This window comes from Pteronotus mesoamericanus, unplaced genomic scaffold (assembly GCF_021234165.1).
Source record: "Pteronotus mesoamericanus isolate MK-2021 breed Mesoamerican mustached bat unplaced genomic scaffold, CSHL_Meso_final scaffold_125, whole genome shotgun sequence".
In the NCBI taxonomy this organism is placed as follows: domain Eukaryota; kingdom Metazoa; phylum Chordata; class Mammalia; order Chiroptera; family Mormoopidae; genus Pteronotus; species Pteronotus mesoamericanus.
Window position 1 is genome coordinate 9,840,287 of NW_026555304.1, and position 14,340 is coordinate 9,854,626.

The 14,340-nt window shown below is 41.1% G+C and overlaps 1 protein-coding gene across 1 annotated transcript in view; it reads right to left on the reverse strand.

The window, feature by feature from the left end:
* The window catches only part of FBP2 (fructose-bisphosphatase 2), a 36,394-nt gene extending 22,400 nt beyond the window's left edge, over positions 1–13,994 (reverse strand). Inside the window, exons 1-3 of the mRNA XM_054588085.1 lie at positions 13,685–13,994; positions 9,437–9,599; positions 7,198–7,290 (exon numbers count right to left, since the gene is read on the reverse strand). Of these exons, the coding sequence (XP_054444060.1) occupies positions 7,198–7,290; positions 9,437–9,599; positions 13,685–13,854 (426 nt within the window). The 5' untranslated portion in view covers positions 13,855–13,994. The remainder of the gene's footprint in view (positions 1–7,197; positions 7,291–9,436; positions 9,600–13,684) is intronic.
* Positions 13,995–14,340: the final 346 nt, after the last annotated feature.

The following is a 14,340-nucleotide window of genomic DNA, read 5'->3' on the forward strand; positions in this document are numbered from 1 at the left end:
ACTTTGGCTTTGTCCATAGGTCCTTTATTCCTGTCCCTTGATTTGACCCTTCCCCTTCTTTTCCCTGTTACCCCTGTCCCTCCTTCCCTCTCATTACTGTTGGTTTCTGTTTCTCCTCCAATGTTGCTGGTTTTATTTTCCTTGCTTGTTTGTTTTGTTGATTAGGTTCCACTTACAGGTGATATCATATTTGTCTTTCACCACCTGGCTTATTTCACTTAGCATAATGCTCTCCAGGTCCATCCATGCTGTAGCAAAGGGTAGTAGCTCTTTCTTTCTTTCTGTTCTGTAGCATTCCACTGTGTAAACGTACCACAGTTTTTTGATCCACTCATTTATTGATGGGCACTTAGGTTGCTTCCAGAACTTGACTATTGTAAATAGTGCTGTTATGAACATTGGGGTGCATAGGTTCTTTTGAATTGGTGTTTCAGGATTATTAGGTATAATCCCAGCAGTGGAATCACTGGAGTCAAAAGGCAATTTGTTTTATTTCAAGTAATAGTGGTCTATGCACCTTATTTGTTGAATAAGCCTTATTTTACACATTGATTTGAAATATCAACTTAATCATATATTATATTGTTAGACAGATATATACATTTGTCTCTAGAATGCTCATTATATTTTATGGATCTACTTGATTATTTCTGTGTTGGTGCCATGTTGGTTTAATTGCTGAGATTTTATAATGGTTTAAATTTTTTAATATTTTATAATTAACTTTGACATTAAAAAAAGAAATAAAATCAATCTGCATTTAAGAAAGAAAGAAAGAGAGAAAGACGGAACTCCTACCTTTTGCAATACCATGGATGGAACTGGAGAATATTAAGCTAAGTGAAATAAGCCAGTTAATGGAAGGCAAATATTATATGATCTTGCCTGTAAGTGGAAAATATTCACCAAAATAAACTAATGAACAAAATAAACCACAGGCACAGAAACATGAAGCAGACTGAAAGCGACCAGAGGGGATGGGGAAAGAGGACAATGGTGGAAAGAGGGGGAAGGGTCTAGACAAAGAACATGTATGAATGACCCGTGGACATGGACCACAGAGTGGGAATTGACTGTGGGAGCAGGGGGTTGGAGTGGGATGGGTGGAGGGGAGTAAAGGGGTAAAAATTGTGACAACTGTAATAGAATAAACATGATTTATAAATTTAAAACAATAAAAATAAAAATGTAACAAAATAATTAAAATAAAAATGTAATAATAAGAAGGGCAGTTCCATTTTTAGTTTTTTGAGGAAATTCCAAACTGTTTTCCACAGTGGCTACACCAGTTTACATTCCCACCAACAGTGTACTAGGGTTCCCTTTTCTCCACAACCTTGCCAGCATCCTTTTTTGTTGATCTGTTTGTGATGGGCATTCTGACTTGTGTGAAGTGGTGTCTCATTATGGTTTTAATTTGCATTTCTCTGCAAATTAAATTTGCATTCTCTGCTGGCTAGTGATGCTGAGTATCCTTTCATATGTCTCTGGGCCCTGTGTATGTCCTCCTTGGAGAAGTGTCTGTTCAAGTCCTTTGCCCATTTTTTCATTGGATTCTTTGTCTTCCTGGAGTGGAGTCATGTGAGCTCTTTAGATTTTTTGGAGATCAAACCCCTGTCCAAGGTATCAATGGCAAATATATTTTCCCATATGGTTGGTTCCCTTTTCATTTTGCTGATCTTATCTTTAGCTGTGCAGAAGCTTCTTATTTTGATGAAGTTCCATTTGTTTATTCTTTCCTATATGTACCTTGCTCTAGAGGACATATCAGTGAAAATATTGCTGCATGGATATCTGAGAGTTTCCTGCCTATGTTCTCCTCTAGGACTTTTATGGTGTCACAACTTACATTTAAGTCTTTTATCCATATTGAGTTTATTTTTGTGTATGGTGTAAGTTGGTGGTAGAATTTCAATTTTTTGCATGTAGCTGTCCAGCTCTCCCAACACCATTGGTTGAAGAGGCTATTTTTACTCCATTTTATGCTTCTGCCCCTTTTGTCAAATATCAATTGACCATAGAGATATGGGTTTATTTCTGGGCTCTCTATTCTATTCCATTGATCAATGTATCTGTTTTTATACCAGTACCAGACTGTTTTGATTACAGTGGCCTTGTAATATAGTTTGATGTCAGTATTGTGATCTCTCGTACTCTGCTCTTCTTTCTCAAAATTGCTGCAGCTATTCAGGGTCACTTATAGTTCCGTATAAATTTTTGAAATGTTTGTTTTATGTCTGTGAAATATATCATTGCTATTTTAATAGGGATTGCATTGAATCTATAAATTGCTTTGGGTAGTATGTACGTTTTGATGATGTTAATTCTTCCAATCCATGAATACGGTATATGCTTTCATTTGCTTGTGTCTTCCTCAGTTTCTTTCTTCAGTGTTGTATAGTTTTCTGTGTACAGGTCTTTTACCTCATTGCTTAAGTTTATTCCAGGTACTTTATGTTTCTTGTTGCTCTAGCAAGTGGGATTTTTTTTTCCTGATTTCTGATTCTAATATTTCATTGTTGGTGTACAAAAACGCCTTTGATATCTGAATATTGACTTTGTATCCTGCTGTTTTGCCAAATTCACTTTTTAGGTCAAGTAGTTTTTTGGTGGAGTCTATGGGGTTTTCTATGTACACTATCATGTCATCTGCATAAAATGATAGTTTTACTTCCTCCTTTCAAATTTGGATGCCTTCTATTTCTTTTTCTTCTCTGATCATTGTGGCTAGGCCTTCCAATACCATGTTGAATTGAAGTGGTGCAAGTGGATGTCCTTATCTTGCTCCCGACCTTAGTGGGAAAGGTTTTAGTTTTTGTCCATTGAGTATGAGGTTGGCAGTAGATTTTTCACATATGGTCTTTATTATGTTGAGGTATGCCCCCTTTATTCCCACTTTGCTGAGTGTTTTTATCATTAATGGGCACTGTACCTTATCAAATGCTTTTCCCGCATCTATTGATATGATCACATGGTTTTTGTTTTTCTTTTTGTTTATGTGATGTACTATGTTTATTGATTTCCGTATATTGAACCATCCTTGCATCCTTGGTATGAACCCACTTGATCATAGTGGATGATCTTTTTAATGTATTGCTGGGTGTGGTTTGCCAATATTTTGTGGAGGATTTTAGAATCTATATTCATCAGCAATATTGGCCTGTAGTGTTCTTTCTTGGTTGCGCCTTTATCTGGTTTTGGGATTAGGATGATGCTGGCCTCATAAAAAGAGTTTAGGAGTCTTCCCTCTTCTTGGATTTTTTGGATTATTCTGAGAAGAACAGGGGTTAGCTGATCCTTAAATGTTTTGTAAAATTCTCCTGTTTAACCATCCTGTCTAGGGCCTTTGTGTGCTGGGAGTTTTTTTGATACTGCTTCAACTTCACCTGCTGTTATCTGTTCAGGATTTCTATTTCTTCTCCATTCAGTGTGGAAGGTTATATTTTTCTAGAAATTTGTCCATTTCACCCAGGTTTTCAAATTTCATAGTACATAATTGTTCATAGTAATTTCTTACAATCTTTTGTATTTCTGTGGTATCAGTTGTTATTTCTCCTCTTTCGTTTCTGATATTATATATTTGGGTCCTCTCCTTTTTTTTCTTGATGAGTCTGCTTCAAGGTTTATGGATTTTGTTTATCTTTTTAAGGAACCAGTTCTTGGATTGGTTTATCCTTTGAATTGTTCTTTTAGTCTCCATGTCATTCAGTTCTGCTCTGATCTTCATTATTTCCTTTCTTCTCTTTGCTCTGGGCTTTGTTTGTTGTTGTTCCTCCAGTTCTTGAAGCTGTAGGGTTAGGTCATTTATTTGAAATGTTTCTATCTTTTTTAGGTAGGCCTGTATTGCTATGAACTTCCCTCTCTGGACTGCCTTTGCTGTGTCCCATAGATTTTGGACTGTTGTGTGTTCATTTTCAATTGTTTCCAGAAACTTTTTGATTTCTTCTTTGATTTCATTGTTGACTCATTGTTTAATAGCATGCTATTCAGTCTCCATGACTTTGAATGTTTTTGAGTTTTTTCCTTGAGGTTGGTTTCTAGTTTCAAGCCTTTGTGGTCTGAGAAAATGCTTGTTATGATTTCAGTTTTCTTGAATTTGTTGAGGTTTTTTTTCTTTCCTATCATGTGATCTATCTTTGAGAATGTTCCATGTGCAATTGAAAAGAATGTGTATTTTGCTTCTTTGGGATGAAAGGTTCTATATATGTCTGTTAAGTACATTTGCTCTAATGCTACATTCAGTTCCACAATATTCTTGCTGATTCTTTGCTTGGAAGATCTGTCCATTGTTGATAGTGGGATGTTAAAATCACCTACTATCAGTATGTTGCTGTGTATATCTTTCTTGAAGTCCTCCAAGATTTTCCTTATATATTGCGGTGCTCCTATGTTGGGTGCATATACATTTACAATGTTTATGTCTTCCTGTTGGATTCTTACTTTGAGTATTATAAAGTGTCTTTCTAGGTCACTTTTTATGGCTTTTGTTTTGAAATCTATTTTGTCTGATATAAGTGTTGCTACCCCTGCTTTTTTTCCTGTCCATTTGCTTGGAATATTTTTTTTTCCATCCTTTTACTTTGAGTCTGTGTAGGTCCTTAGTTCTGAGGTGGCTCTCTTGTTGGCGGCATATGTGTGGGTCATGTTTTCTAATCCATTCAGCTATCTTAAGTGTTTTGATTGGGACATTTAATCCATTTACATTTAAGGTTATAATTGATAGGTACCTATTCATTTTTCCCCCTTTGTACTTGTGTTCTGCTCTTTCTCACTCTTTTTCTTCATCTTGTTAAAGCACTCCCTTTAGCATAGCTTGCATTGCTGGTTTGGTGGAGGTGTATTTTTTTAACCTTATTTTGTCTGGGAAACTCATTACTTCATCTTCCATTTTAATTGAGAGCCTTACTGGGTAAAGCAGTATGGTTGAAAGTGTTTGCTTTCCATTGCTTGGAATATTTCTTGCCATTCCATTCTAGCTTGTAGTGTTTCTGTTGAGAAGTAAGCTGCTAGCTGTACCGGAGCTCCCTTGTATGTTACTACCTCTTCCTCCCTTGCTGCCTTTAGGGTTCTCTCCTTGTCTTTTATATTTGCCATTTTAACGATGATGTGTCTTGGAGTGGGCCTCACTGGGTTCTTCTTGAGTGGGACCCTCTGTGCTTCCTGGACTTGTGTGACTTTTTCTCTCTGCCAATTAAGGAAGTTTTCCATTACTACTTTTACTTTTTCAAACAGGTTCTTTATCCCTTGCTCCTCTTCTTCCCATTCTCATATCCCTATTATATGGATATTATTACATTTCAGGTTGTCCTGTTGTCCTGCATTTCCCTAAACAGCTCCTCATTCTCTCTGAGTCTTTTTTCATTTCCTTGCTCTTTCTGGGAGCTTTTTTCTACCTTGTCCTCCAGCTCACTGATTCTATCCTCTGCTTCATGTATCCTTCTTTGTATTCCTTCTACAGTGTTCCTCAATTCAGAAATTGTATTCTTCATTTCCTCTTGCCTCTTATTGATAGTTTCTATGTCCTTTTTCATGCTGATATAGTTTGCAGTAAGTTCCTCATAGTTTCCCTGTAGGAGGTTTTGGTAATTCTCTTTGTGCTCACTCAGTTTCTTTAAACCATTGTTTTGAATTCAATATCTGTTAGTTTACTTGTCTCTATTTCATTTAGTTCTCTTTGTGGGGATTCCTCCTTTCCCTTCAATTGAGGGGTGTTTCTTTGTCTTCCCATTATTTGTGAGACTCTTCTTTGCTTCTGCTTCTTAAATTGATCTGGCTTGACTTTCTGACTTTGCGGTATGAATTTTTATGGTAGAAGACCGCTCTTTTTTTTTTTTTTCCTTTCTGGATCTGCCTCTCATCATGTCAGATGTTGACCCTGTCTGACCTTAGGCAGTCTCTTTGAGACTTTCAGGAATCTACTGTCTGCATCTGTCTCCTCCAGTTGTTAATCTAGTCATTGTACTCAGCAGTCGGGCTTGAGCACCACCTCTAGGACAGACAAATAGTCCTGGTGTCAGGGCTATTGGGTCCTCTCACACTGCTGCCGCTCAGGGGAGTGGTCTCTGCCTGAGCAAGATAGCTGCCATCGTATAGAGGAGAAGTCAGCACCAGGTTCCAGCCAGCTATTCCCTCAGTTCTCTCCCCAAAGCCTCCATCTCCAGACTCTCCTAAAGCATCTCTAGACCACTCTGCACCCCCATTATCCAGGGGTCTACTGTCTGTGACTGCCACTCTGTACTCAGCAGTGTGGCTTGTGCACCCCTGCAGAGGCAGAGACTCCTGGAGAAGGGGCTACTGTGTCCTCTCACACTACTGTCTCTCAAGGGAATGGTCTCTGCCTGAGCAAGATGGCTGCTGCGGTATGGGGGAGGAGTCAGCACCAGGACCCCACCAGCTACTCCCTCAAGTTCAACAAACCCTTGAAAGCAGAGAACTATTTTTCTGACTGGAAGCAAAGTGGGGGTGTCAGGGAGGCCAGAAGTGTGAGAATGATTTGTTTTGACTTTGTTGAACTTAATAATATAGGAGTCACAAGCCAAAGAATGCAGGAAGCCTCTAGAAACTGAGAATGACCCCCAGCATCAGCCAGCCAGGAAACAGGGACTTTCATCTTATGACAGAGAAGAACTGAATTCTACCAACAACCTAAGTAAGCCTAGAAGCTAATTCTACACACATAGTACCACCTCTCAATAGGGGGGCCAGGCTGGCTGACACCCAGATCTTGGCCTTATGATACTCTGAGCAGAAAACCTAGCCACACTGCCAGACTTCTGACCTACAGAACTAGATCATCAGTGGGTGTCATTTTAAGCTCTAAAATGTGTGTAAATTGTTATGGTAGTGATAGAAAAGTAATGCAGTCAGATTTGAAATCCATAAAGAAGAAACAGATGTCACCTGGAACCTAATACCATGTCTGACATTTGTGTCTCACCCAGGTTTTCAATACAAGGCCCCATCTGTCTTCTCACTTTACCTTCCCACAAATGTTGTGAAGAGGACAGAGGGAAAATTATCAATTCAGTTCCTCCATTCAGGAGTCTGAGGCAAAGCAAGGTTCATGGTTTGCCTGCAGTTGCTTGCCTACTTAGTAGGAGGACAGAGATTAGAACTCCAGACTCGTGGCTCCCAGGCCAGGAACCTTCTGGAAGCCACCAGATGAATGAGGCATTAAAAATCAGACAGTCTACTCACCTTTCTGTAGATGGCAAATATGGTTCCAATGGAGGCCAGACAGTCAATGTTGGAAGATCCATCCAGTGGGTCAAAGCAGACAATATATTTCCCCTAAATGCACAGGGTGGAGAACCACTTCAGATCAACAGAGCCTATGTAACTGTGAAGAGCAGATAATACAACACCAAAAACCAATTGAGAGCAAAGGGATAATCTTATTTTAAAAAATGCAATTACTTAAGGAGAATGAAGTATAACAGCATATATGAATTGTGCAGGTCAGGACCTACCTGCCCACCACAGATTAGTTATGGCCACACACGTGTGGCAATGGACTTCCCTTCACCTCCAAAAAGCTTTCCTCCTGCTTCCTCTGGCTCCACCCTCCCCTCCAACTTGGGCCAATGGGAACTTGGAGCTGCTGAGGGGTGAAAGGAAACAAGGTTTGAAATGGGCATTTTGCAGGGAAAAAGTGGGGAAACTAAAGATAAACTCAGACTCACTCCACCCACATTCAAAGTAAAGTCAGTGATTGATTTATTGATAATTCTGACCCTTTCCCCAGATAGGCTTTATTTTTTTGGGGGGGGGGCATTTTGGAGCACTTCTGCAAAAAAAGAAAAATAAAATCTCAAAGCAATGTCCCAGGGCCTTTGGGTCCATCTTATTAAGATAACTAGCATGCATAGATAGCTGTTATGCATAAGTAAAATAAAAATACTCCTCCGCATTTTACTGTATCCAATCCACATGTCTGACATGACAACCAGAAGACAGAGTAGGTGGGGACTTGTGATGCCATGTCCCTCACATCCCCCTACATTGCTGTGGGTTGGCTGTCACAGACAATTCCAATCAACATTTCATTGGGAGAAATCACCAGATACTTTTACAGGCCTCCTTTGTGCAAAGCCCTATTAGAGTCTTAATGATGGGGACTGGAGTCTCCTAGCTAATTAAACATGGTAAAAAAAAAAAAAAAAACACAACAAAACTTAAAGTAAAATGGAAGTCACTTCTATTGTCACTAAAATTACTTTTCCCTAGCTTTATTTCATTTTTTATCCCCTTGTTCAACAGGGATAGGCAAGGATGGATGGAAACGGCACAAGTGAGTGGGGTAATTCATAAACTTGGACATTTCCCATTCTCCTTGCAGATAACCCAACTTAGCCTGTTAATTCATTCATGTATTCATTCAACAGATATTTGTTGGGCATCTAGCATATGTTGGAAAGTGTTTAAGGAACTTATATGGGAACAGGCATAGAGTATCAAAGAGCATGAAGACTTGTGTAGCTCAAGGCAGCTGGGAAAGAAAATGGTAGATTATATTGGAGAGAGGCTTGAGGGTCATATCAGTGAACATTGAAAGTTGAAAAGAATAGGTGTGATTTAGCTTCAATTATGTGAGATAAAAAGAGTAAAGTGCTTTGCACAGTCCCTGGCATACGGTAGGTACTTAATAAATTTGTCATTTCCTTTTTCATACTACCAGCTAATCATAAAGAAATGGCACTTTGCCTCCAACACACAATGTATAAATCAAGGGCCAATAGTCCCAGTATGTATTTTGTATTATTATACTGGCAGGAGAATATGGTTGAATATTTTAGCCACCAACAAATCTCTTTCTGTAATAAGCTGTTCTTGAAACCATAGTGGATATGGACTCTCCCAGCCATGCACTGCACTAACCAAGCTGACCATTGTATTAACATTAGAGAGCCACCACCTTTGTGATTTCTTTTCTATATTAGCCTGACAATGTGTCAGGAATAAAGAAACCTCTGCTGAAACCATAATCTCATTGAGAGGAAGTGTGGTGTGGGGGGGGGGGAAGTGTGGAGAGGAATAGAAGTGGGGAGGGAAAAAGTAAGAGGCTATATAGTACGACTCTTCCCAGGAACTCAACTCTTTACTGAACTTGCTGATTTTCAAGTCTCTTGAAAATGCCAGCACTTGTTGCTGACAGGGAAGTTAAACGAAAATCCATGTATCCTACTCACTGAGGCATTTTGGTAAATCACTCTGATTTATTTCCTGAGTGAATCACTGCCCTGCTAGCTATAGAGTCTTTCTTTACGAGACAGTGTAAGACTTCTAACTAAGGAAGTATGAAATTGTTTCCGGAAAACAAGATTAAGCAGTAGAGGAAAATCCCAGAAATAAAAGAAACGCAAGGTAACCATCTTCTTAACTCTGTATCGCCATCTAGTGCTTATGAGTGGAACTGCACCCAGCCTCCTGTACGCACCCTCTTGTCCTTGGCGGTGATAACTGCCTCTTTATTCTCTTCTGAGACCAGTACACAGGTGCTGTAGGAGGACTGGAGCATGTTGATTACCAAAGAATTGGATAACACATCCAGTTTCTTCACCTCGTCCCCCGTCACGTTTACACCTCCCGCAATCCCATACCTAAGAAGACAAAAAAGTTGAATGACACCACTAGACATAGCCAAAGGATCCTGAACTCCAACAAGTAAGTCCAGACACTAAGACACCACCAGTGTATCTCCCTTCCCTTCATGGCTCTGGAGTCTCTAAATTATAATCACAGACCAAGTATGTCCTGTCCCACAGCAGTGATTCTCTCAACCTTGCTTCCTTTACACCCCTAGGATATTACCCTATTCCCCCGTTCACCCAACATGCTAACCAGAATTCAGCCTTCCTACTGTAAATTACAAACCTGCCTGAGGCACTAGGAGGTTAAGGAGTTATAAAGTCAGACGGTGCTATAATTAATGAATCCAAAAATGTAAAGAATCATGACTTTATAGCCCTATTATTTCAATATTCCTCAGATAGTGGCCTGCTTGGCCAAACTAAAAATTGCCCTGCTTTAGGGTGGTGTTACTTGAATAAGAAGCAAATGTGGAGACAGACTTAACTAATTAAATATAGTTTTTCACTATCTCTTTTCAAGCAATATCAGAAAGAACACTACTATAAAATTCTATCTAGAGGCTTTGTGTTTTAGAGTATTAATATGAAAAGGTCTTATACCTTCCACTCTGATGGGAGGGATCTTTCAATATTTGAGTCAGACTACTTGTCCGCCCAGCACTCCCAAGTCCCCACATTGGGAGGGGAACTGCACAGGCCCCACTGGCAATGTCTGTTCCCACACTGGGACTTTCTCTTGTGACTGTCACCCTCGCTTGGCCAGTCTCAGGTTCCAGACCCACCCACCCAGGGGCACACCCCTGCCTCAGGATCAACCCCTGGGTTTGCTGCCCCACCCCCATGCTCTTCCCTCCAAGAGCCACATGACCACCCTCCGACTCAAGCCTTCTGCAATCCAAAAGCTGCAAAAGTCCTGTGGCCACCGGCACCCAGCAAGCTGCTCCTCTCCTTTCCACCTTCACTCATAGCGCTCTCCCTATAAGTGTACTCCTTAAACACCATCAGCTTTTCCCTACTGGTCCCCCAACCCATTCTGGAAGCTTCCCTGGTCCCCCTTCCTGTTCCCACCACACACCAGGCACACCTCTGTCATCCTATCCACATCTGCTCACAATCTGTTCATGGGGATGTTTTTCCTGCTAGATTATCTGCCCACTGAAGCAAGAAGTGGAGCAACTATATTTATTTCCACAGTATCCAGAGACATAGGAGGTGCTCAATACATGTTCAATGAATAATGAAAAAGAGGGAGAGCAGAACAGTAATCTTCTCTTCCTCTCCCTTTTTAATACCATTTATTTGTTGAAGGAATCGTCAGGTGGCCTAACAGGTGGCCCAGTTGAGAACCTCAGATTTATGCTCAGCGGGGACAGTCATTTCCCACTCGCTTCTCTGACTGACAGCCTCTTCCCTCCCCACAGCCCTCTACCATCACTTGATGTCTGCTGTGCTGTGCTGTGCTGAGCCAGCTGCCTTGCAGAACAATACTGGTAGCCTGGCCCCAAAGAGTGTAGCTTCTGGTTCAAAACAAAACCAAATAAACAAACAACAGCAACAGCAAAGCTGGGTTATTTTGTATCAGAGTTTAAAAGCACTACAAACCCAGACTCTTGCTTAATGTGGATTTTGGAGGCAGATGCTGCTGGAGAATGAAGAGCTGGGATTCCCAAGACCTGTGGTGGGTGGAGTTGAGAAACGGGTTCCCTGTCCTGTGCTTGTAAACCACCCCCACACACCCCACAAACCACACACTTTCCTTCCCCTCAACAGGCCTTCTCACCCTCCCTCCAGGTGCTGGGCATTCTGCTGTCAACCCACAACCACACTCCTCCTTCCAGAAGGAATGGAGGCACATTCTGAAGGAGGCCTGATTGCTGACTGCTCCAAGTTAGAGCATGGGTGAGGGGTGTTTTACTCACAAGACAATATCTTCTAGCATTTTAACTACACTAAAGCTTTCCTGACCATTTTCAGGTAGGATGTTCAATCATTTTGACAATAAAAGCCATGAAGAGGTTTTCAGGGGAGGCATTCCAGCATTTCCTTCTTCCTACAGCAAGGAGTGGAGAAAAAAGAAGGAAAACATGAAAATTTCTCATCACTTTTAAGTTGCATTAGTAGAGAGTGTGCCTAGAAATGTTTTTGCAAAAGAAGGAAGCAAGGGATGAGGAACTTGAGGCCCCGTAAGTGGGAAGTGGCAGGACCATGTGAAAGTCCCATTCTGGGACACAGGGCTACTGTTTCGCTGCCTTGAGCAGTACCAGTGGCTTTTTAAAACGATCTCAGCGTCTTGCTAGAAAGGATTTCCAATCAATGGGCTTCTCCTGTTGCCATCTTGGATATCTTTTAAAGAGGAGATGGGGGAAAAGACTGTCTGAATGGGCAGACCATGGAGCCCCTGCCAGACCAAAGAAAATTCAGCCCCCTAGACAATGTGGAATCCTGACGTCTTATTCCACAGGCTGCATCTGCCACCTAGTGGTCAGTCTGCAGCATCGACCAGTCAGCTGGCAAACTCCCTGGAACTGGGCTTTAAACTGTGGTAATAAAGAGCATTTACTAAACACATTTTTAGGTCGGCACTGTCGAAATCATCATCACGTGCACTTGCTAACCCTTACAACAACCCTACAAGTTAGGAGCTCTTAGGATCCTCGTCTGGAGGATTTTACAAACTGAGGTTGTGAGAATTGATGATTGCCCATGATCACATGGAAGGAAAAGTCAAGTCAGTTGAGTACCTTAATTATCCAACTCCTGACTGAGTCCACTTCATCTGCACACTCAATGGCCACAGAGTCAGTTCTGCAGCCAACTGATACAACCATACCACGGCAACTGCTGCCTAGCTGAGCATCCTACCCAGAGCAGGAGCCCAAAGGACAGGGGAATAAATACTGAAATGTCAGCAAGTAAGGGCAGTAAGCAAAGTGGAGCCCACATACAGGCAGAGGCAAAGTTACTACTTCGTGTCACTCAGCAGCCCTAATCATCTGGCAGAAGCAGGACAGAGGCAAATGGTTGCACTTCACATTCATGAAAGTCCGTAAGTATAGAGCTTGGCCATTAACTCCAAATGATAGCAATACACAGAGTGGGAAGAAGCTGATCATAAGGTGTCTTAACCTGGATCCCATTACTGGGTCACAAAACCTTGTATAAATAATTCTATAATATTCTTGTGATAATTATATCTTGTCATAGAATGCTATCACATTTTTGTGTTAAAAGCACTAAATTGTTAATAATAAATATTTTAAATATTGCGCTTTGCTATTTCTTCATTTTAGAGTAGTAAGAAGAAGAAGTCCTTTCAACTTTTGAGAGGACCTCCACTGGAATTACTGTAATGAAAAGGAAAAGTCTTCCAAAGAAGACTGCCCTTTTTTTTTTTTAATTACAAATTTAAACTGGACACTTGGCTGTGTTGATCAGCAGCCATAGCCTGAACTTGGCCTCCTTCTGCACTTGGGTAAAGCACCAAAGAGAACAAAGTCTAGAACACTGTGCATTTTGTCCTCCCAGACCCAGTACCTCCCAGCTTCCTGCCCACCAAGTAGAGAAGACTAAAAAAAAAAAAGTCACAGAGAAGAAATTACAAAGTTGTTTTGTAGGCTTAGGCCTACATTTGCAAATTATTCCTAGCTCCTAATGTATTGGCAAAGGTCAGGACAACAAAATGCTCCTGTCTGCAAAGGGCATAAAGAGACCTCTCCAGTCTTCTGGCTGTTTCTTTGTGCCAGTGAGAATGCAAATACAAAAGTCACTATCATTCAATATGTGTTAATCTAACAAGCCACTGAGCTTATTATAATTATAATACATGACAACTGGAAAAGTTATATATATATTTTTTTCTCTATAACATGTCTCTAAGTATTTTTTTCCTTTCTTGAAATAAGTCAAAGTCCCCTTTATCAAAGCATACATGATAGAAACTTTAAAGGTAACTTCTGTCCAGGGCACACAGGCAGTTTTAAAGCATTTTGAACAGATTTTCTGCCAAGTGCCTACCACTTTGCCCACGCCCCACCTGGGCCCTATCCCTCATGGCAGAGCAGCTCTCTACACCCGCACCTGCTCCCAGGACTCACAGGTTGGCCAGGCCAGCCTTGCGCACAGCCGAGGAAATGGCTTTGATGGCCGTCAGCATGGAGTTCAGCAGTTGTGTCAGCTCTCCCGTCCCTTTCGCCTGACGCCCCTTTTCCGTAACATAGCGGGTCAGGGTGAACATGTCCGTTTCGAAAGGGCTTCTGTCTGTCATTGTGGCGGGTAATTTTTCAAATCCTTCTTTTCTCTCTGCAGAAAATCTTGTTTATCTCTAAGAGCTGTAGCTCTGTGGTATCAGAGCTGGCCCAGGACCTTTAAGGAAAAGTGCAGAGCCCACGTGACTGAGGTAACTGGGCAAGCCCCCAAGGATAGCTCTCTGGCATGGCTCTTCTGGAGGCTGTCAAGGAGTCCTAGCAAGCTGTAAATAGAGCCGGGAAGCCCAGAGACACAGACCTATTTTCTCTTGATGAGCTGCTTTCTTTAAACATCCTAAGAAACAACCACCTAGTAATAGGTGGGAGATGAGAAATCCAGCCACTATGAAATGATCCATAAAATCTTCTTATTCAAGGACTGAAAAGGATTCTTTGTATCTGTCTCCTGCAGAATCCAATTCCCCTGTGGTTTATAAAAAGCATATTGGTAGATATCTTATCTGGAGTATAGGCGACAAGATAAAGTAATGGCAATCCTGAGACCT